General features: G+C 57.8%; 6 protein-coding genes across 6 annotated transcripts; all 6 read right to left on the bottom strand.

Moving 5' to 3' along the window:
• Positions 1 to 976: 976 nt before the first annotated feature.
• LPMP_051110 (hypothetical protein) lies at positions 977 to 4,663 on the bottom strand (the record flags this gene model as incomplete). Its single annotated transcript, XM_010705572.1, has 1 exon — positions 977 to 4,663. One exon carries the CDS (start codon positions 4,661 to 4,663, stop codon positions 977 to 979), a length of 3,687 nt encoding a protein of 1,228 aa, XP_010703874.1.
• A 3,465-nt stretch (positions 4,664 to 8,128) lies between these two features.
• On the bottom strand, positions 8,129 to 8,863 carry LPMP_051100 (methyltransferase, putative; the record flags this gene model as incomplete). The annotated part of the gene is made up of 1 exon (XM_010705571.1): positions 8,129 to 8,863. The coding sequence occupies one exon, from the start codon at positions 8,861 to 8,863 to the stop codon at positions 8,129 to 8,131; it is 735 nt and encodes a 244-aa protein (XP_010703873.1).
• A 1,837-nt stretch (positions 8,864 to 10,700) lies between these two features.
• Positions 10,701 to 12,419, bottom strand: LPMP_051090 (double-strand-break repair protein rad21-like protein; the record flags this gene model as incomplete). Its single annotated transcript, XM_010705570.1, has 1 exon — positions 10,701 to 12,419. The coding sequence occupies one exon, from the start codon at positions 12,417 to 12,419 to the stop codon at positions 10,701 to 10,703; it is 1,719 nt and encodes a 572-aa protein (XP_010703872.1).
• Positions 12,420 to 14,956: 2,537 nt separating this feature from the next.
• On the bottom strand, positions 14,957 to 17,134 carry LPMP_051080 (hypothetical protein; the record flags this gene model as incomplete). Its single annotated transcript, XM_010705569.1, has 1 exon — positions 14,957 to 17,134. One exon carries the CDS (start codon positions 17,132 to 17,134, stop codon positions 14,957 to 14,959), a length of 2,178 nt encoding a protein of 725 aa, XP_010703871.1.
• A 1,329-nt stretch (positions 17,135 to 18,463) lies between these two features.
• LPMP_051070 (hypothetical protein) lies at positions 18,464 to 19,981 on the bottom strand (the record flags this gene model as incomplete). Its single annotated transcript, XM_010705568.1, has 1 exon — positions 18,464 to 19,981. The coding sequence occupies one exon, from the start codon at positions 19,979 to 19,981 to the stop codon at positions 18,464 to 18,466; it is 1,518 nt and encodes a 505-aa protein (XP_010703870.1).
• Positions 19,982 to 20,764: 783 nt separating this feature from the next.
• LPMP_051060 (ATPase, putative) lies at positions 20,765 to 22,201 on the bottom strand (the record flags this gene model as incomplete). Its single annotated transcript, XM_010705567.1, has 1 exon — positions 20,765 to 22,201. The coding sequence occupies one exon, from the start codon at positions 22,199 to 22,201 to the stop codon at positions 20,765 to 20,767; it is 1,437 nt and encodes a 478-aa protein (XP_010703869.1).
• Positions 22,202 to 22,532: the final 331 nt, after the last annotated feature.

Below are 22,532 nucleotides of genomic sequence, written 5' to 3'. Positions count from 1 at the left end.
CTCTCGCGCCTTGGCAGCGCGCCTGTTGTCTCTCCAGCCTGCACGTCGCCCTCTCCTCGACAAGGGGAAAGGAAGAGAGAGGTGGCTGTGATTGAGCGCCAGCAGTCACGGTGTGGAGTGGTGGCTGATGGGCAGTTTAGTGGTTTGTCTATCAACAAGGCTACAAAGGAGAAAATTACTTTCACCGCTATCAAGGTACATTGTTGAGTCAGAGGGGGGAAGGCATCCCTGTTGTGTGCGTGTGCGTGTATATATTAGGCGTGCTTGTGTATCTCTACGGAAAGGCTTGTCAACACATCATTCAGGAAGTACACAGTTTGAGCCCGTGTGGTGCGCCCTCTCGAACACACGCTCACACAGAGAGAGAACACATACATACATACATCAGTCCTTCAGCCATGGGAACAATGACAGGAGAGGGAACACAACGGGAGAGAGAAGACAGAGAGAAAACAAAATGGGAGACACACAGAGACCGAGAGAGAGAGAGAGAAGGGGGATACAGGAAGTGATGAAGAGAAGCTGATCAAGACTTGTGTGTGCTGGGATGTGTGGGGCGTAGGCTTGTGGGTGCGTAAGGGCGCGAAAGCACCATAAAGGCGTAGAAGAGGAAAGGAGGGGGGTGATGGAGCAAAAATGCCGAGAAAAGAGAAGGAACCGAAGAGAGAGTCGCGACAGAGGGTGGGGAGGAGGAGGCGCGGTTCCAGCGAGTGCGGGGAAGGGTGGGAAAGAGGAAAGGGCGTGTGTGTGCATGTGTCGTAATATATAAATAAATAAATATATATATATATATATATATATATATGGATAAACGAGAGCCAAAGTACTCACACAGAGAGAGAGAGAAGACATAAGCATCAAACGCAGCGACGTACGCGGGCATGCGTACCAGCCAACAACAACAACAACAGACAGCGCCTACACACCACACACAGTCACCGCCGCAATCCCCCCCCTCCGCTTTCTATTACTCCTATTAGCTCAGCAGCTCCAAGATCTGCTGTACCTGGTACTCCTGCAGTCCTTCAACTTCGTCCCCTTCCGTCTCCACAATGACCGGGACGCAGCCGCCGTAGAGGTCCATGTCGTCTCCGCGCAGGTGGTTACTACTGTGGGCATTGCTGTAGTGGTGGTCAGCGCCGTCTCCCGGTTGCGAGGCGACAGCAGCGAATACCTCGTGGTAGGGAAAGCCACAAGGGAAGTGCACGGCGTCCATGGGCTGCAAGGCGGCAACGACGGAGGTACCGCCGTCGTCCCCGTTGTTGTCGTCGTCCCCTGTCGACGAAGCGGCGGCGGGTACTGAGCTTCCGTGCGACGCCTCATTCGACGTGGTCATCGGGTAAGGCGTGGCTGTGGTGAAGATGGTCGGGTGAATGAAGGGCGATGCAGACAGCTGCTGCTGCTGAGCTTCCTCCTCTTCTTTGTGGAGTTGCCGCACCGCTTCGGCCACCTCTTCCGCTGTGATCACATCGCTATAGGTCTCGACGGCATGATGCGGCTGGAGGGCACCAAAGAGGCACGGCTGCGTGCGGGTGGCGTCGAGGGGCTGCTGATCATGAATGGGGTTTCGAGCCTGACTGGTGCGTGTATTGCGAAGCTGATTGAGGTCGGTGTCGTCGAAGCTGTGCACGTGGTCATCCCGTAAGAAGTCGAACGCGTTCGGTGTGTGCACCTCATTGCGGAAGAACTCCACCATCGCTTTGGCGCTGCTGCTCTCCACAAACTCCACAAAGCCGAAGCACAGCTGGTCAAACTTAAGGTTGTGCGCCGCCAGCGCCTCCGCTGAGCCCATGCGCGTTGTCTCCTTGTCGTCGTGGCAAAGCCGAACTTTTCGGAAGTCGCCAAAGTGAAGTAGTAGACGCCGCACCTGGCCGGCGCTGAGGCACGAGGGCAGCTTCGTGATGTACACCGTCCGCTCCGTCATCGTAGCGTCTGAGCGCTCAGCAGAAGCGGCGGCGCCACCACCGCTGCCGCCGGAAGCAGCTGTGACAACCGGTGCAGAGCGGGTCGGCGTTGCAGGTAGAATGGAAGTGGTAGAAACGGTTGGGATGGGCGGCATGCCGGGTTGCGGCGCTCCCGACAGCAACCGCGAGCCCCAGTTGAAGCGCATGCTCGGGTGCTGCGGCGTGAGGCCCAGCGAGCGCAGCGCGCTGCTGACCGCTGTGCCGGCGGAGTTGCTGTCCGCCGATAGCATGGAGGCGCCCTGGGTGTAGTTGCTGGCCGGAGTGGCCAGCATCACCTGCGGTGGCACAGCGCAGCTCGGCCCCGCAACCGGCGTCCCCTGCTTCGCCTTCCAGTCGCTGGTAGTGTTGTAGGACTTCGAGACAACGCGGCGCGGCGTCGGCCGAGCACTCGGGGTCACGAGCTGCGACTTCTTCGCACTCGCATTGACGCTGTTGCTACCGTGGCCCTTTGGCAAGTTCGCGTTGCTGACTGCCTCCATGGGCGCCTCCTGCGCGCCGAGGCGCGGTGTGCAGGCACCGCTCTGGTGCTCCTCCCCTGCTGCAGCTGCGACAGCACTGAGCGTGCTCACCACCGGAGTGCCGCTCTTCGTGGGCACGCCGCGGAACTCGCACACAAAGCGCTCGTACTCGTCGCGCGCAGCGTCCTGCGCGTAGCCTCGGGGGTCAAGCGAGCGCCAGACGCTGACCATCTCATGTAGCGCATCCATCAGCGTGATCCATGGACGGTGCTGCTGTTCCTCAACGAGGCTCGACGGCACATCCGGCTCTCGGCACAGAAACTCTTTCGCCTCCCGCAGCTCCTTCTCGCAGTTGCGGAAGAGCGTCGTGGCAAAGCACAACGGCGTCTTGGGCAGGTACGTGTACTGGTAGAGGTAGGCGCACTGCACCGCTGCGACGATGCGGGTCTGGCGGGCCGCCTCCGTGTCAGCCACCAGCATCATGAGTGTACGGCCAATCTGCTGGAGAAAAAGAATACCCTTTCGAGCGCTCAGCGAGGCGTCGGCCGGCGTTGCCGGGGTGGTGCGCACGCGAATGCCCAGTGTGCTGTGCAGCGTGCGGAGAGCGCCAGAGAGCGGACTCGCGAGGATCGTAGAGTGGTCTCGCATAGAGAACAGCACGTCCCGCAGCACCGCCGCGAGCTTCTTCGCCTCCGCCTCGCCGCTCTCCGCACACAAAACGAGCGCCGCCATGTCCGCGGCGAGTTGGCTGTCATTGAGCGATTTGGACCGCAGCTGCTTCTCGACAGACTCAAGCAGGACGGCTGCTGAAGAGACGCCGGAGGTTGGGCTGGGCGACGACGTTGACCCACGAGGCGTAGACGCCGTCGCGGTGTAGCCGCTGCTTGTGGTACTGCTGCCATTGCCGTGCGCGGCAAAATGGGCGAAGGCAGGGCTCGTCGTCCGCTCGAGGAAGCGGGCCACAACAGGCCGCCGCTGCCCGTGAGGCACAAAATCGTTCATCTTTTCCGCCGCCTCCATCGCCATCCCTTTGGAGCCGAAGATGGCGACGCCACTGCAGCGCAGTTTGCCGTCCACCGAAGCGGGCCGCGGCAGCAACTCCGAGTTCAGGGCCCCCATCGGGTAGAACATCTTGAAGAGCGCCTTGGAGGTGGTGCCGTAGGCAAGATTATGCACGCCGACGAGGTATACCGGCTCGCCTGCGTACTTCTGCAGAAAGTGCTGGTCAATGGAGTCGTAGACAGCGGTGGCGTTGGCACCGTTGCCCAGCACCGGCGTCGCAGCACCGGTGGGCATGATGAGCTCGAGCCCGGCGGAGAGTGACGGCGCCGCCACGACGCTCGCAGGGAAGACGTCGTGCGGGTTTGACGCATCCCTGTGGCGCGACTGTAGCGGCGTTGGGCGGCCGCTGGGCCTCGGGCTTATCGCCTTTGCAGAGGGCACCGCGTCACCTCGATGCGACTCCCCGCTCGGAGAGTGCGGGGGCAGCGGAGAGCCGGACAGCGGCGTTGCCTCTTGATCGGGGCCGCAGTAGCGCACCACGAGCGGCTGATGCTGGCCATGTGGCACAAAGTCGTGCACCTTCTCCACGCCGACCATGGCAAAGTCCTTACGAGTGAAGAAGACGACGCCAGCGCGCTGGCGTACCGCGAGAAACGCCTTGGAAAGTGTCTCCGGCATCGCGCGCGGCTCCAGAACCTCGGCCGCGGACGCCCCTGTGGGGAAGAAGATCCGACTCAGCTGCTTGTCGGTGGTGCGCGGGTGCAGGTGAAAGACAGAAATCATATGAAGCTTCTCATCCTTGCACTTGCGATCGTAGAGTTTGTGCACGTAGGCCTCCGTCTGTTCCACTAGATCCCGGTTGTCCATCGCATCGCCGGCCGCGGGGACGGGGGCAGGGGAAGGCGAGCTGCTTGCGTGCGAGGTGCCGTCGTTGCCAGCCGTTGGGCAAGCCAAGAAGTTCATTGTCGTCGGAAACCACAGCTGCTGTGGTGGTGCAGGTGCGACTGCGGAAGGCATGGTAAAGAGCGTCCCGGCAAAGGCCGGGGTAACGCGGAACTCCTGCGCGTCCGGGTTAAGCGCCATGGTGGTGCCCGACTTGGCAGGTGTGGTGGGCTTTGTGAAGGTCGTGTCGTTGCTGGAGGTCACCACAAACGATGGCAGAGGCGTTGCTGTCGTGGTTGCCCCAGCTGCGCTGCTGCACGGGATGTCGTGCGATGACTCTTGTGCCTTGCTGTACATTGAATGTAGAGAGTGCTGGTTGCAGTAGCGGCTCTGTTGATGGAGGGCGGGAGTTTGGCCGGCCGGTTGCGATGCACTGGGGCGTAGTTAGCTCAAGGGCACCCAAAGATGGACGCAGGCACACGGAAAGGGAGGCACAAGGATATGACAAGGGCCCACGTGAGCGCTCTTTGGGTGTGAGCGAGGGAGGGGGGAAGAGGCACACGCACACGCACACGCACGGCGAAACAGGAGACAAAAGAAAGGAGGCGAAAGGGAGGTAAATACTCGGAGAAAAAAGGCGTGTGTGCACGTGTATGATTGGCGTATGTGCGGAGGAGGGAGGGAGAGGGAGGGGGGTAGTGTGGTGTAGATGTGGGGGGGGGGGGGTAACTGTGCGTGTGTAAATGCGTGCTGAGTGGGTGGCAGGAGACGAAAGGAAGGAGCACGAAGAGCGCGCGTGCAGGGACAACAACAACAATACTACTACTACTACAGGAGACAGCACAGATCAACTCGACTGAGGAAAAATAAAAGGAGAGGGGCCTACACAAACACACGTATGCGGTTGTGTGCCTCTCTCTCTCTCTCTGCGTGTGTGTGTGGGAGGGGGAGGGAGGGGTGTGTGGGGGTGTGCTTGAGAGAGAGAGAGAGAAAGGTGTGCGTCTAAGCAAGAGAGGGAAGAAAGAGGGAGGGAGACGTAAACACACACGCACACACACGAGCTCACACACGGAGAGAGACACGGAGAAGGAAAGGGAGAGGGGAGTAACAAACAAACCCATATAAGAAAGTGCCGCTCAGCAGCCGTGCATGCGAGCACATCCACCACGACTACACCACCAATAGAACAAGAGCACCAATACAAGGTGCGCAAGGACCAAAAAGAGTGGAGGAGCGCTGGTGTGGACTCGGGGGAGGGGGGGGGGGCAGAGCGACGCACAACACACGAGCTCACACACACACACAGAGAGAGACACGGAGAGAGAGACGCTCGCAGACACACTACACAGAGACGAAGAATGAAAAACAAAGCACTAAACAATGAAAGAGTCAGTGTGAGCGAGCGGGGGGGGGGGGGGGAAGGGGGCAAGAGAGAGAGAAAAAGGGGATGGGGAGATAGCGATGACGATACTGACTGGAAAATTACATACCTCTGCTGCCTTGCGCTCGTGAGGGTGTAGGGAAGGCAGTAGGGAGGGAGGGGGGAAGAAGGATGCACGTAACTAAGATGTACGTATGTGTGTGCGTGGGTGGGTGTTGTGTTGTGTTGTGTTGGCGCGCGTGTGCTTCCTTGTGTGTACCCTAATACGGTGCTGTATTCACTCTTCACCGCGTGCTTGTGCAAAGAAGGCCTCTCGTGGCGAAACAAACCACACAAACGAAGGACAAGAGGGGGGGAATGGGAGAGGGGTGTGCAGTCTAGCTAGAAAACAAAAAAAGCACAGGACAGAATGAAAAGAAGAAGAGAGGCACCACGCTACTCGCTCACCTTCGGGCTGAGAAGCCTGGTGGGGTGTGGGCAGAGAAGAGATAGAAATAGAGGGGTTAGGGGGGGCAGAGTGGGTGTAGAGAGAGAGCAAACGCCCCGGCCCGCTCATGTAACTCAACTTGTCGCACAAAAACCAAAAAGTGCGTTTCCCTTTCCTCCAGAGGGGGGGATGGAGACAGAGCCGCGCCCACTCCGACCACGTCGTGACTTGCTCGCAGTCTCTCTCTCTCTCTTACTCAGAGAGCCAAAAGACACGCAAGCACGACACACAGATAAAGCCAACAAGCGAGAGGAAGAGAGAAGGGGTGCGAATGAGGGCGTATGTGTATGCGTGTGTATGCGGAAGTCGACGACGTCACACAGCAGAGAGCACCGAGCACGAAGGACGAAAGGAAGTGAGGCAGGAAGAAGGGGAGCAACTCAGCAGCACACCTGCGCGCACACGAGCGGCCTCTTGGATGATGTCCTCGCGTTTCTTGCTTTTATTGAGTGTGGGTGTGTGTGGGGGGGGGGAGAGGGGGGGTGTAACTGAGGTGTGTATGGGTGGGGGGTGTGCGCGCCTCTACCGCGTTGATTGTGCGGGAAGAGGGGGGAGGAAGGAGGTTTTGTGCGTGGAGATAAAAGATGAAGAACAAAAAAGGAAAAAGGGGAGCGCGAAGGGAAAGAGGTGAATTCCGAGGCGCGTGTGGCAGTGGTGGTGGTGGTGGGAGGGGGGAACAGACGCACGCACGCACGCACAGACAGACAGACAGAGAAGGGAAGGGAAGAGAGACTTGACGAAAGAAAAGAAAAAGAGGTGACAACCTCCAAGCACTCGAGTGCGGCTGCACACGTGTATACTGTGGGGTTTCGGGTATGCACGTCGGTCGGTGTGTGTATTGTGTGGGGCGTTGACAAGCAGACGCGAAGAAAGGAAAATGGAGGAGAAGCGAGGGAGGAGAGAAGTCCAAGAGCATCCGGCGCTCATTAGCCTGAAGGGTCGCGGTATACGTATGTGTTGCCTCTGCTGTAGTGGACGCATGACAACAGCGACAACCCACAGACATACAAGAGGGTCAAGGGCACGTGTACACCGTGAGGGGGCAGCAGCGCACTCTCCACTCCCAGTTAGCCCCCCCCCTCCACACACACACACACACACACGCATGCCTCCTGCAGTCCTTCATATCTTGATTCATACGCAGAAAGGGCCTGGGAGAAGGGGGTGCCAGATGCACCCACAGCCACGACAGGTGTGCATATATACGCATGAACTCGCTAGTATGCTTCCACAGGCGTCGACGTTACTGGCTCGCATGCCTTCCGGTTGTTGGTTGTCTTCCTTTCGCGTGAGCACGCGCGCGCGTACACGCAAACAGCCATGCCATGTCGCTTCATCTCGTTCATATCGTACATCAGTACACACACACCTACTCACTCATGCATCTGCAGGGTTAGATGATAGGGTGGAGGGAGAGGAAAGGTATAGGAGGGAGGACAGAGTGGCTTGAAGGATGAAGGAAGGCGCACCTTTCAAGTGCCACAGCTTAGGGTGGAGGGAAGAGGGGGGAGGGGGCAAGAAGACATCATGTTAGAGAGACGGGTGAACACAGCTCAGAACTACTGATTCGCTCTCCCTCTCTCCCCCTACGTCACCGTCTATGTGAATGAGCGTGCCTTCTTTGCCTCTACACCTGCAACTCCCACCCCACAGGACCCCACACAGAGTAAGAGAAGGCCTCCGCCCCCCCCCCCCCCTCACAGGGGGCACTGCCACTATCACCATCACCAGCGCAATGCACCGACCATGACAAGGAGTAAACCACACACGCACACTCACACGCATACAGCTGCTTATAGAAAGAACAGCCGCTGATGGTAGTGGTTGTGGCGAGACGGACGCTTACGTGAACAAGGATGGCGGCATCCGCGCACAGATACACGTTCACCCTCGTCCCCCTTCCCTTGCAGCCCCCCTGAGGTGGTTCACCGCCGCCGTGTTAGTCACACGCGCCTCAGTGTGTCGCGGAGTTTTGCGTCATGAAGCGGTCATAGAAATCGTCGTCTTCCTCCGACTCGCCGTCTGCCGCCATGGAGACCGCAGCGCCTTGTTTCGCGCCAACCTTCACCATGATGTACACGTGGTAGTGCCCGGTAGGGCTAGCGGTCGAGGAGCTCAGCATTGGCTTCTCCAGAACCCTGTGCTCCGCATCAAAGTTCAGCTTCTTGCGACGGAAATGGTCCATGCGCGTCTCGGGTGACCCGTACGATACGACCACGAAGCGCCCGCCGCGCTTCAGAAGCTGCGACATGTTCTTGTTGAAGGTGTACAGGTTGTGAAAGGAGTTTGAGCCGCCGAGGATGCTGTCCACGAGGCCCTTGTCCACGATGAAGTCATAGAGGTAGTCGTTCGGGCAGAGCTCTAGCATCAGCTTCTCAATCGGGGTGGTGAGCAGATCGGCGCATATCCACTGCATCTCGTTCATCTCTGAATAGCGACGCTGCATCTGACTAATCACCGTTGGCGACACATCCACGTTGGTGATCTTCTTGATATTGAGGTGCTCATACATGTTAGCGGAGAGACGGCTGTTGCCGCAGCCCACTACCAGCACCCGAATCTGCTCTGCCGGCTGCAGGAGAGGGCGAAGAATGGCCTGCAGGTTGTCATACGTGACGAACCAGTCAAAAGTGGTGTCATTGCTGCGGTACCGGTCCTCCCAGTACTCGGGATTGGCGTACTTCGACATGACCGCCTTGTGCGTGCCTATGGGTATATGATGTAGGGGCGCGAGTGGGTATGCACGTGCAAGTAGAGAGGCGTGTCCGCGTCACCGCACACAGGGGAGAAGGAGGGCTGCAATGAACGAAAAAAAAGGGAAAAAAGGCGCACGTTGGCTTTTAGTGTCGTGTCCATAGGACAAGTGGCGGGGTGGTTCGTTGTCTGGTTGTGCAGAACTTTGGGCCCCTCCTTTTTTTGGCCGTCGTCGCACACGCACGCACGCACGCACGTGCGAACGGAGAAACAAAAAGGCCAGAGGAACGGGTAGGCGTGAAAGAGCGAAAAGAACGTAACGGTGAAGACGAGTGAAGGAAAGGTACAACGCCTCAGGTGGTGGCGAACGGCGCAAGGCAGCAGTAGTGGTCAGTGCAGCGGCCGTTACCCCATCCGCACGCGGCACCCAAATGGTTACAGACACGCAAACAGGCATGTATGCAGGCGAGACAGAGAATCCCCCCCGCCCCCGCCCCCCCCCCCACACACACACAAGCTCATCACTAATGCCCCATCAGCAAGGAGAGCAGAGAACAGAGAAAGCATGAGGAGTCGTCTGCTCAATGCACCTGTGTTCTGTGTGTCTGTGTGTGTGTGTGTGTGTGTGTGTGTGTGTGTGTGTGTGTGTGTGTGTGTGCGTAGGTGGAATCGAAGGCCGGCGGAGAGAGAAGACCGCGAGAGAAGAAAAAAGAAAAAAATGAAAGCGCGGGCCGAGTGGTGATGAGGCGTGCATTGTTTTAATGCGGGGGTAGAGCCAGAGAGTAAAACCGTTGTGTGCAGTAGGACGAGTGAAGCTGCCTCGCGTGTGTGGGGGTGGGGAAAGGTCCACGGGCACATGCAAACGAACGTACGCGCACACGCAAGCACGACGCGCTCCCTTTTTCTCCCTGCCCCCCCCCCCTTATCGAAAAGCACCTTCGCCCTTTCTCTTCCTCGTCAGCTCCGCTTGTGCACCACCCCAGCACCGCATCGAGGGTTCGTACGTGTGTGTGTGTGTGTGTGAGTATGGGCCCACACCAACCTCGCGCACTCACGGAGCATATACTCGCCAAAGAAAAAAGTGTAAAACCAAATAAGACATCCACACACACACACACACACACGCACAGAGATGTATATCCACAACCGCGCGACTTGGGAAAAACGAATGCAAAAAGAGAGAAAAAACCGCATGTGTGTCTCTATGGGGAAGGTCCTGGCATGGGTATGTGTGTACGTGGGGAAAGAGGAAAGTGTATTGTGCGCGCTGTTGGTAGCGGCCCTGTGGCAGAGAAGCCCGCACATTCCGCTTCGACACGCATAGTGTGCAAAACTGTCACGATGGACTTCATAAGCGCGAACGTTCATGCATCTGCGCCTCTATGGTTTCAAGAGAGCTGTGTGGCTGCTGTATGTGGGTGGGGGTATGTTAAAAGGGAGGGCTCTGCCATTCATCAACGGAAACCACCGCGCACCGTCGGTGTTCACGCACTCTCGGTTACTCCCTCTCTCTCTCCCACAGCTTCTGTCAAACACACACACACGCCCTGCATGTGATAGGGCTCTATGGGGGAAAAAAAAAATGCGGAAAACGGCATACACCTCGAGACGGAGGGGGTTGGAGAGGGACAGCGGGGAGGCCAGTAGAGACCAAACAGCACCGGCAACAGTAAAAACAGCAGTGTAGGGGAAATAGGTAAGAGGAGGAGGGGGTTGGACGGCTCGACGGTTTATTGAGAGCGAAACAGACAAGCATGCACGCTCCACTCCACACACAAGGGGCTGACGCTGCAGCGTTGCTCCCATCACGCAGCCTATACACACCGCTGCTCTCACGCCGCAGCCAACAGACGCAGGGCCAACTCGTTCAGAGTCACCTGCACCTCATCAGACCCAGGCCCCTGCTGCGCGCTAACATACTGCTTCGACGCCAGCGCTAGGACGTCCACGAAGGTGCGCGCGGCATCGCGACGACGCAGGCCATGGCACACCTCCCGCAGCAGGCAGCTTGCACCAACGAGAGAAGCAGTCGACTCAACACGGGATTTCTTGCGGCCATGCGCGGCGCGCAACGAGAGCTCCGTTCGAATGCGCTCCAGTGTCTGTTGAGCACTGGTCGACACACCCGCAGCCGTCGTTGAGTCATCCACCCCGTCACCGTCGTAGCGCCCGCGCTTGCGAGGCTGCTGCGTCACCTCCTCCGGCAGTAGCATGGCGCTGCCATCCAGATCCGCCGCGGCAACCTGCGCATCCTCCGCCTCGAGTGCGCCCCCGCCGCCGGCAGGGACTTCACTTCGCTGTGCTGTCGAGGTCCGCAACGCCCGCGCCGTCATCGTGGCCGCTTCCTCGACGCTCGGTTGCAGCGCTGCCGCATAAGCGAGACGAAGCGCCGGGCTCAGCACGCCCGAGAGCGGCGCCGCGTCTATCAGGAGGTTGGTAGCAACCGTATTCGCCAGGTTAGAGGACCTCGTCACGGTGTAGCGGTCGGCCTCCTCCTGCGCGTCGTGGGGGCCACGGCGCAGCCCGCTGTTGAGAATGTCGCTGCGGTCCGCCATGCATTTCTCAAAGGCTTCGCGTGAGAGTGTCGTGGAGGCGAGGTCGCACACGTTCACTGGCCGCACCTTTCGACCTGGACCTGCCTGCTGTGCCGCTGCCGCCTCCTCGTTCATAGTAATCATGTCTGGCAGCAGGAACGGATCGGTTGGCATCATGCCCGACGGCGCCTGCCCGTCCAGAGCAGGGAAGCCCGCCGGCAGCTCGTCAGGGAGCGGAACTCCAATATCGAGCTCATCGCCGACAGTGGGGAACGCAATGTCGTTCACGCCGGCGGCGACGCTGCCACGACCCTTCTCCATGCTTGACAAACTTGATTTGCTCTTACTGGTGCTGGCACTGCCGCTGGCGCGCTCGCCAAAGGCCATCAAGTCCGCCCGCATTTTAGCAATCTCGTCGTAGTCCTGCTGCGTGGTGTGAAGCTCGTCACCTGCCGCCTGCGACAGTGGATGCACGGTGTACCACGCCGACGCCAAGAGGGCCTCCTCCTTGTCCGTATCGGCGACATCTATGCGGCGACCGCTGCCAAGCAGATCGGCGATAGCACTGAAGCGACCCTCGCCGAGAGCCTCGGCAACGTCTGCCACCGCCCCGTGCTTCGCAGCGATGTCAGCGTTCCAGTCAAACGTCACAGCCTCGACATCGCTACCCTTCACTGGCACCACGGCGCCATCGATCGAGGTGGTGCGGTGCTGGCCGGCAAGACCAGCCTTGCTACCCTTCGTCGCGAGAGTCGTCACACGCAAGAAGAGCGTCGCCTCTGTCGCCTCCTTCAGCAGGTGTTTCACCTTCAGCGCGTAGATGCGCACGACACCGACGAGCAGCTCACCCGACGTGCGCAGGGCGATCGGGACGACAGGGCGGACAATGTGCAGGATAGTCTGACTGAGGTCAACCACCTTCACTTCATGGCGGGTGAGTCGCTTGTCCCAGTGCGCGGCGAGCCAAACCTTGGCGAGCGGGCCTTTCTTTGTGAGCACGTAGGTGGAGAAGAACATGGCGGCGACTTGTCCGTCTGAGGGTAGTGGAAAGAAATGGTGCAGAAAAGTGTGCGTGTGCGTCGGTGTGTCTCAGTGCGTTTGAGGTAAGCGAGTGTTCGATGGGGGGGGGGGGGGTGAAGTGGGCGGGAGAAAATGAAAACAAGAATGGACAAAGAGGGGGCAGCGTCCGAGATGCGGCGGATGTGCCGACTATGATGTCGTTGCTCTGTTGCGAGACTCGGTAGAAAGACAGAGGTGGAGGGAGGGGGGGGGGGGAAGAAGGTGATGTGGGTTGCTGGCAGCTCCGGCTAGTGGAATGCGCTTCCTCAGCGCCCCGCCACTATGTGGGGAGGACAAATGCCGCCGCGCCTTCGCCACCGCCGCGGGTCTCGCTTACCTTTTAAGCGAGCCTTTGGCCGGGACCAGACATCGTCCCACTACCCGCGACGGGAGTAGCACCGACGGGACCCTGGCCGAGCTGAACTCCAACATCTCTTTTGTGGAAGAGAACACACGCAGAGATTACGCTGCTCGCAAGACATGCCGTGACACCTTTTTGCACCTCCTGCGGGTGTGCCCACGCTTAGTGGCGGGGGCCCCTTGCTGCGCAGTTTGCGTAGACAGCGCCACCCCACTTCACAACCTCCGGGCAAAGTGGCCTGTCGGTAGGCTTGCCTCCTCACAAGCCGGGAGCCGGGATGGCCGCCTGGCGACACGTCGACTGGAACAACATTCAGAGGAAGCGGAAAATCCACACGGCAAACGAGAACAGCACCTGCACGGAGCATCGACGAAACAATGGGCAAGTGTCGTGCAGGCCCAGACACCGAGGGGGAGGGAGAGGAGGAGGAGGAGGAGAAAGTCATGGCCGCATGTGCGGCCGTCACGAGCGCAACGTCGACACACAAGTGTGCCGTGTCTTCGAGCGAAAGGGGGCACAGAGAGGAAAAACTGGTCTTCTCGCCTTCCCACCGCGTGGCGGAGGAAGAAGAGAAGGGAGAGGGGGCAACTCCATGAACGCCAACCGTGCGCCGTCGCGTCTTGTTCGGCATACCCGGCGAAAGAGGGGGGAGAGGGGGGGGGAAGAAGGCGGGAGTCGGGCTGGCGGCCGTTTTTTCCAAACTCTTCTCAAGTCGGTGGTGTTTTGGCGGGGCGGGGCTGTACCACCTCAGCCCACATTGTGTTGCGCAGGGGTGTGAATAGACGAGGGGGTAAAGGGGAAGAGGGCCCCCCCCTCCATGCAAACGTAATCGCCCCTGTGCCGCCCTGTCCGATCCTCGCTCGAGATCCGTTTACCACTACTAAGCGACACGCACGGGTGTGCTTTTTGTTTTCCGCTTCTTTGTCGCGGGGTGAGCCCTCTCGTTGGGAACGTTAACGAGGGGCTCTTGTGTGTGTGTGTGTGTGTGAGGGGGGGGGAGAGGGGCAGCAAACAGCGGGGGGATCAGAATAGATACAATGAAGAGACAAGCGGGGGGGAGATGGAATGGTGGACGAGAAGGGGAAATCGACTTGCTCCTGTAACTGCCTCGCCTGTGTGTATGGTGGGCATGCAACTGGAGTTGGCAGAGACATCGCCGGTGTCTGCAGGAGAGTCCCTCCCTTCCCTTCGCCCCTTCCACAATGGGCAACGCTGCCACGAAAGCGAAAAACAGAAAAGGAGAAAAGGCGGCCGCAGAGGGGAGAGTGAGAAGAGGGAGCGGGGGGACGGGCCAAGACAGTGAAGGAAGCGAAGGAATACACACACACACACACCGCACTCACGCTGTATGAGATGTCGGTGCATCCTTTCCCGCGTATGTTTTGTTTTTGTTCCTCTCGTCGTTGTGCTTGGCTATACACACACATACACACGCGTGCTTCTGCTCCTGCAGCTGTACATAATCAGTCATCATCGAACATCATCATCACATTCAGCGCATCCGTCAAGGCCATCTACTGCATCAGCAACAGCGCCCACCAAAGAGGTTGAAGAAGAGGGCGGATTCAGGTAAACCCTCAACGAAAAACAAAAAAAGAGAGGAGAGGAGGAGGGAGGGGGCACACACACACACGTATAGGACAAGCCACAGCGGCAATCAACACAGCAGAAGAAAGAGGAAAGACGAACAGGCGCACGTGTGTCGCTACGTGGTCGTGTGTGTGTGTGTGTGATGTGTGTGGTGTGTGCCTGTCTGTCACTGTGTCTTCTGAGTAAACGAGGCGACGACAGCCCACCGCATGAAACCATACATTTTGGGGGGAACGAATGGACGAGAAAACGAAGAGGGAAGGCGGTGTCCTTCTAAGGAGGGCCGTGGCACAGGATGAGGGTGGGGAAAGGGGGGCATGGACAGGTGGAACGAGGGCAGCGAATGTTTGCTGCTATGTACATAACGCTCACACACACACACACACACACACACATGCAGCAGCAGCAGGAGAGGGAAAAGAATGTGGGGGGTGCAAGGAGACGGAGAGCACCCGTAGTGCCTCTATGAGCACAGGGAGGGAGAGGAGCCTGCATGTATGCCTGTGCTTTACAATTGCCGTTGCTTTTCCTTCCTTAGAGAACCTTACTCCTCCACCTCTGCTTCGTTGCGGCGTGTCTTGGCGTCGTACAGGGGCTGTAGCTCCGGCCGCGGCTCCAACGTTGGCGGGGGCGGCGTCGGTGCGCGCTGCGGGGCAACGGTGGCGCTGGGCAGCAGTTGTGCGGCGCGGCGCTGCTGTACATTGGCGGCCGCCATCGCCGTCATGGCGTCGGTCGAGATGGCAGTCACGTCGGACAGTGGTACCGCCATGTACGTCGTCGTCATCGGCTCTCGCGACTCCGCTGAGAGTTGCTGCAGTTTGTACTGTAACTGCGTCATCGTCTCGCGATGCACCTCCTGGGCATACATCCACACGGACTCCTCAGCGTTGCCGTGCATGGGGTTGCATCGCATTGAGGGAAGCAAAAGAGCCATGAACTTCGTAGAGGTAAGCTGCAGGCGGAGAGTGGGCCCGACGGCGTCAACCACGTCACCGCTCACGGACGAGTCCTCGCTGATGCGCACCGCGGGAAGGCGGCTTTGCTGGTGACGTTCGTCCGGGCTGCTGCTCTGTAGGGACTTCTCTAAAACCACTACCGGTTGCGCGCCTGGCGCCTCCAGCAGAATCATCAGACGCGTGACGGACGGCTTTAGTGTAACCGACTCCGACGGCAAATGCACGCGCTTGCCGACCCTGTCCACGAGGATGGGGAGAATGGTCACTTCCGTGATGACATCGGGGTTGGCGTCGTCGTAGCGCATCGACTGCACCTCCACACCCCTCAGCTCCACCCCCTTTAGCTCCACTCCGCCAATCACCACGTCCTTGGCCGCGGAAGCCAGGGAGGCCACCCACCGCAGCAGCGGGGCGTAGTTGGCGACCCTGATGAGGTCCGCCATGGTGCAGCCGGTGCAGCCGGGGCCAAACTCCATCGGCACCCGCGTCAAGCCGCTGGGCTGCGGTGGTACCACCAGCTCCATATGTGGCACCATGCGAGTCGTGACTTTGAGCATGCTCGGCACCCACGCCTTATCCTCCGTTGAGTAGGCCCCCTCTTGCTGGAATGTGCCCGCCTTGAGACCGCAGCGGTGCACGTACACGCCGGCGCCCACCGGCGCACCCTTTTCAAAGTTGCCGATGTAACGCACCGTGCCGGACGCGAGGCGCCATTCACCCGATACAAACTCGTTGTGGTGGAAGGCACCAATAAAGGAGGAGCCGTCCAGCAGGTGGTACGTGCCGCCCCCGTGCTTTTCATCCTTCACCCAAGCCCCATCGTAGCTGCTGCCGTCGGCGTAGACATAGCGACCCTTGCCGCTGCGCTTGCCGTGCACCCACCACCCAATGTAGCGGGAGCCGTCCGGGTACACCATTCGGCCGTAGCCGTGGCGCATGTTGCGGAACCACTCGCCGCAGTAAAGCGCGCCACCCTTGGGCCACCAGTAGACGCCGCGGCCGTCGCGCTGGTTCTCTTTGTACTCGCCCGTGTAGCAGTCACCGGAGGGGAAGAGCGTCTGACCAAGGCCCTGCTTTGTTCCGTCCGGCAGGCGCGGCCCCACGTACACGCCGAGCTCGCCAATCCGCTTTACCACCCCCACACCCCCATCCCCCCACTCGCTGTGGTAGTCTTCCAGCGTGTCGTACACAAGCTCCTCTGGCATCGGCTCCACCGCCTCCTCCTCTTCGCTCTCCTCGTCCTCGTCGATGTCGCCGCCGCCGTTGGCCATCGCACGCTCTGCCAGCCGCTTCGCTTTCTCGTTCTCGCGCTGCTTCTGCCGCTCCGCCACCTCAGCAGCCGTGGGCAGCTCCAGAGACATCTCCGCCCACCGGTCGTACACCACGACCTCGATCGACTCGGCATCGAAGAAGGCGGCGCGCTTCATGCGCTTCACGATGTACTCGACAAGCATGAAGTGGTTGTTCAGTGTCGCCCACTGCAGCAGCGTCTGCTGCGTCACTGGATCCTTCTCCAGCAGCATCCCCTGCAGATCCTCCTCCTCCATGTCGTTGAGGAAGCGGATCAGCTGGCCAAGTCGTGGGGCGGACTTTTTCAGCTTCACGTAGTCGGCAGGGCGGCCTCCGTGGGCTGTGTCGTTGCTGGCCATGTCCACCTCCTCATCGTCTGTATCATCCTCTCCGCTGTCCGCATGGTTGTAGGTGGGGTGAATCAGCTGCCACATCTGCGGTAGCTCCACCCCCGCCTCGCTGCCATCGTCAGACATTGTTTTTCGGCTTTGTGTGTGTGTGTGTAATGCGGTGCGCAGGCTGTGAAAGAGTTGTGCTCGTGTTGTGCCTGCTGCTGCCCTCCAATGAGACTGTGGGCAAAGAGACCCCTGAAATCGAGCAACAACAACAACAACGAGAGAGAGAACACATGCAGTGGAGGCCGTCAAAGAATAGAAGGGAGCAGTGGGTGGAAATGGCCGCACACGTGGATAGAGGAAGATGAACCGAAGGGCAAGAGTCGCACAAACACATTGAAGGGAGGCATGATAGAGGAGGGAGGGAAATATCGCACCCACCCCCCTTTCCCTCCAGCTGCTTGCCCCTCCCCTCACCCCCCCTCCCCGCCCCTCTCTCTTGACCACCGCCGACCGTGGAGAGACGCGCAGTTGCCCTTTCCTGCTTTTCACATTTCTGTTCAGTTTCTTTTTTTGGCGCTCATCAGCAACAAGGAACACCGCGAAGAAAAGGAGAAGTGAGAAGAAGGGGAGAAGGACATGAGAGGAGCGCACAGGCAAGCTCACAAACATTCCGCTCCACCATAAATACGCACACACACAAACATGCCGACACAGGCACATATCAACAGCTTAGTCAAAGAGGGCCCTGTGCGACCGTGCGTGTCCGCTCGTGTGCGACCAAATCGAAATTGGAGAGAGGCGCAGAGATGCTGAAAGAATAAGGCAAAAAAAAAAACACGAAACAGAATAATAATAAAAAGACGGAGGAGCTGCAGTGCAGCGCAGTTCCTGTGCGAAGTGGGACGGTATGAATTGAGAGGGGTGGATGCAGGAGGAGTGACGAAGGAGAAAAGGAGACCTCCACCCCGATGGGGAAAGAAGCACAGAGAAAGCGAGGGACACCGGAGAAGAGTAACCTCGTGAACCCTGCCGCCAATCCTTCACCGGGGGGAGGAAACAAGTTTAAAGCGGCATGTACATAAATAGCGTCCGTGGGTATATCCTACGGGCACGTACCCCCTCTCTCCCCTTTTTATGCAGGCCAACCCCCAACCGCTGCTGAGCCGCCGCCCAAAAAAAAAAAAAGAAAAAGTGGGGAAAACGAACACACATACACACACAGACAACAGCGGGAAAAAATATATAGATAACACACACAAGAGGTGCTGAACTGCTTCGAGGTCGTCTGAACACGCAGGCGCACGTACACGTCCTGCTCCCTCGCTCTCCCTCTCTGCGTTCGGCTCCTTCGTCACCTTCCACACCCACCCACCCCTCCTCTCCTCACCTTCAAGAGAGAGAGACGCACGCCCTACACAAGAGAAAAAACTACACATGAAAACACACGAACGACCGCACACGATCCACTTATGCGGCGTCTGAGTCCGGGCTCACCGGGATCTGGCGAGAGAAGTGCAGCCGCTCGCGCTTGTCTGCCTCGAAGTCGAAGTGCTCTAGCGGGATCGTCTTGGAATACCCCATGGCCTTTGCGTTCAGCCCCAGCTCACGCAGCTCGAACCTCAACACATCATGGACGTCGACATGAGTGAAGGTTTCCTTGTCTGCCTCGTGGAAGACGCTCCGAAGCGAGCGGTGCCTGCGATCCTTGACAGGTCGGTGGCCGGTGCTGGCAGACAAACCGAAGTGGTAGCGCAGCGGCAAGTGGATTGGGTACACCTCACCGCACATGGTCTCCGTGTACGTGCGCACAACCTCCACCTCATGTGTCGCCTTGCCCATCTCGTCCACTACCGATGACACCTCGCGCTTCGCAACATCCTCGCGGCGGATGATGACGGTCAGCTTCTTTTGGTAGTAGCGCACGATCAGCTCCAGCGGTTCCTCGGCGGCAGTGGTGACCTTGGTGGCCTCGTCCATCAAATGCGCCTTGGGGTCATACGGCTTCGTGCCCTTCTGACGGAAGTCGTACGTGCACCGCAGCACATCCACCGACTTGCGGAAATTTTCGCGTGTCGGGTCAAAGTTGTTCACCACTGTCGACTCTGAGCTGACTGTGTGGTTCGGCAAGTTCAGTAATAGGTAGATGCTGGAGGTGTGGTGGTGATGCTGCACAGCGTCGCCTTCCAGCTGGCGCTCATCCAGGTGCTCCTTTTCATCTCCTACGGAGTCGAGAATGAGGCCAAAGCCTTTGAAGTCCGAGAACTTTACGCCCATGATGCGCGGCTCCCTATCGGACTCGTCGACAGAGGTGCCCCGCTTGAAGAGTCGCTTGAACAGCTCCTCGCGCTTCTTCTTCTTCGCAGTGCGGCGCTCCTTTGCCTGCTGTCGCTCCTGCATCTCCTGCACTGTCAGATCATCTTCATCCACCCCTTCGTCGTCGTCATCGTCGCCACCGTTGAGCAGGAAGTCGGCCACACGCCACGGATTCTCGGCGTCCAGCATCTCGTCCCGAAGCTCTGGAGAGAGGGACTTAGAGTACTTGACAACGTGCTGATGATCGTCACCTATGGGCTGGTCCAGGTACCAAAAGGCCATGCCGTCGCCGCCCTGGTAGTGGGCGGAACTACCGCTCATGTCAGCCGCCGGCGGTGGTGGCCGAATGGAGAAGCGCACGCGAGCCTCCCAATTGTCGTGATCCAGTGGTGCTGTGTTGAAGGCAAACCCGTGGTCATCCAGCTCATTCGTGGTGAGGCGAAGAAAGCGTTCGTTGGCGACCGCCGACCCGCCAATCATGTAATGTGGGACGCCCTCCTCCCACCAGTCGTTCACTAGCGGCTCTTGAAAGCTGTGCTCGTGTAGCAACGGACCGCGTATCACTCCAGGCGGCAGATCATCGTTTACACGGGCTGCAGCGGCGTTGCTAGCGCACGCGCAGCCGCACAGGAAAAGTGCCAGCGGTATCACTGCAAGCCTGGCAGCCTCCATAGCCCTGACGCTGGTTCCTTTTGCTGTTATTGTTTGGTGTGGCTACTCCAAAGGGAAAAACCGCTGTGACGATGAAGTGCGCTCGCTGCGCAGTGCTAATAAGTACAACGAGTGAGAAGCTACGTTGAGAATTCTCCAGAGAAAAACACAGACAAGCAAACAGGGGGAGTCTTGAAGCCCGGCGGTGGAATAGCAGGCGCCGTAGGGTAGACCGAGAAGGTCGAGCACGGAACAGCGTGCACGCCAGAAAAAAAAATGCGTCGTTTTTTCTTTTCTCAGCGAACCCTTGCATCTGTATGCGAGACAACTATACGCACTCGAAGCCCCGCTCCCTGCTGGACACGGGCAACGGAAGGGGCTATACGGAGTAAAGGGAGGTCACTTTATAAGGCACAACAGGCGGGAAGAAGAACCAACGAAAACGAAGAAGCAAAAAGCGCGTGTACTTCTTTTCATCTCTTTGCTGTGGTAGTGGTGGTTCGCTTTCACGTCAGCCTTCTATTGAGCTCTCGGCTTGGCTCCATTTCTATTTTTTCTCCTGCTTTTTATTTCAGCTTTTCATAGCCACCGTAAGTATGTAATATGAGGAATACACACACACATATATATATATATATATATATATATATATATATATATATATGCATATGTGTGTGTAGAGTATGCGTGCCTCGCTCGTTTGTGAATGTTCCCCCACAGTAAGCGTATTGTGGCTGTTTCGATTTCAGAGTCTTGCTATTCATGGAAAAGGGGGGGAGGTGCAAGAATCAACGGAGCTGCATATTATCGCGTAGATAAATCCACATCCTGCTGCTCATGCGGGATCTCAAGATACTCCTTCGTACGCATTTCGAACAAACGCGACACGCACCGGTCCATTTGAAACGCACTATCATCAGCATCCATTAGTTTATTACCGCTTTCACGTTCGAACTCGGAAAGACTATCGAATCGCGGAGCATCCCCTTCTATTCTGCCGGCGGCCTCTCCTCTCGGAGCTTGCAGCTGCAGCAGCTCAACCGCGGCGTGAATCATGACCTTGCACTTGTGCTCGTACAGCGTATCGATAAGCAGGAGAAACCGGTTCTTAACATCGCTGTTCTCGTACGGAAACTGGGGAACACCATTGATGAAGATTGTATGAAACGCCCTGGCAATGACCTCGTAGTCTGCCGTAGACTTTTCACCGCCGCACAGCTCCAAGAAGTGGAAGTAGCAAACGCCTCCGCACGCCCGCGGCACAATTACATCCCGTCCAAACACCTCGAGCTTCCGCTCCGTTGCAGGCATCGCCTTGCACATCTCAAGAAATAGCTTTTCGAACTTGGAGTGGTTCTCATCATTCATCGGGGTGAGGTAGGTGTCCGCCTGGTGCCCAAGCAACCGATGATCGATATTGCTCTTCATATGATGAATGATGCACTGCTTCTTCACTAAATCAATGAAAGGGATGAACCCGCCACGGTTCAGACCATCCTTGTACAAGTCGTCAACGGGGCGGTTTGAAGTGAAGATGACCACAAGACCGATCTTGTAGAATGAATGGAAAAGACGCTTGAGAATCATTGCGTGTGCCACATCAGAGACGGCCACCTCGTCGAAACAAAGAAGATCAACATCGCTGATCATTCGCTGCGCCACCTCGTCAAACAGATTAATCTCGGCATCAGGGGTTCGGCGAAGATCATCCCTGACGTTGTAGCTCACCATGTTTGACCGGTGTGTAGGGTCTTGCATCTCCTCCTTGGACTTGTAGCGGATCAACTTTGAGGTCTTCTGCATATCCAGCATAAACTGATGAAAGTGAAGGCGCCGCTTGCGGATCTCGGGGGGCGCATTATCGTACAGCAAATCCATGAGCATAGTTTTCCCGCATCCCACCCCGCCCCATACATACAGCCCCTTCACATGCGACAGGGGATGGTATACCGCCTTGTTGTCATCGCTAATGGCCTGCTCCACTTTTTTCTCTTGCTCACGACGAAGAAAAAAGGACGGGATAATTCCCAGACGATTAGGAGGTCGAAGCTCCACTCGCCGCTTCGGAACAGCGGTGCTCTTACTGTCCTTTGCGTACTTCACCAAATCATCGTGAAGACGATCGAACACAGGCAGGGCACTAACCTGATTCTCATCGTTTGAGATGTCGCCTCTTAACAGAAGCTGCCGGTAGCCTTCAGAAGGTCGGAGAGAAAGGAAAAAAAACGCTCGCCGAAACATACTGCTAAGGATACTCTACGAGAAAGAAAGCAACGAAAAAAAAAACTACTCAACACACGATTGGAAATAATTAAAAACAGAAAATAAAAAATATATAAACAAAAACGCCACAGCGAAATTTTATACTGTGTGTCTGTAGATCGCCAGTTCCCCCAGAGGGTAGTCAAGAAAGAAGTACACGATAAAAAAGTCATTACAAGAGAAAACCTTCATGGAACAGTCCTCAATGAAAAACCAGTATGATTACCAATACAGGCGAGTCTGGCGCTACGAGCGCAGTTCAAGGAACATCACAAATGAGGCGATAACGCACAACTCCGCAAAACCGATG

This window comes from Leishmania panamensis, assembly GCF_000755165.1.
Source record: "Leishmania panamensis strain MHOM/PA/94/PSC-1 chromosome 5 sequence".
In the NCBI taxonomy this organism is placed as follows: Eukaryota; Euglenozoa; class Kinetoplastea; order Trypanosomatida; family Trypanosomatidae; genus Leishmania; species Leishmania panamensis.
Note: the sequence above shows the minus strand (reverse complement) of the source record. Positions and strands in the feature narration are given on the sequence as shown.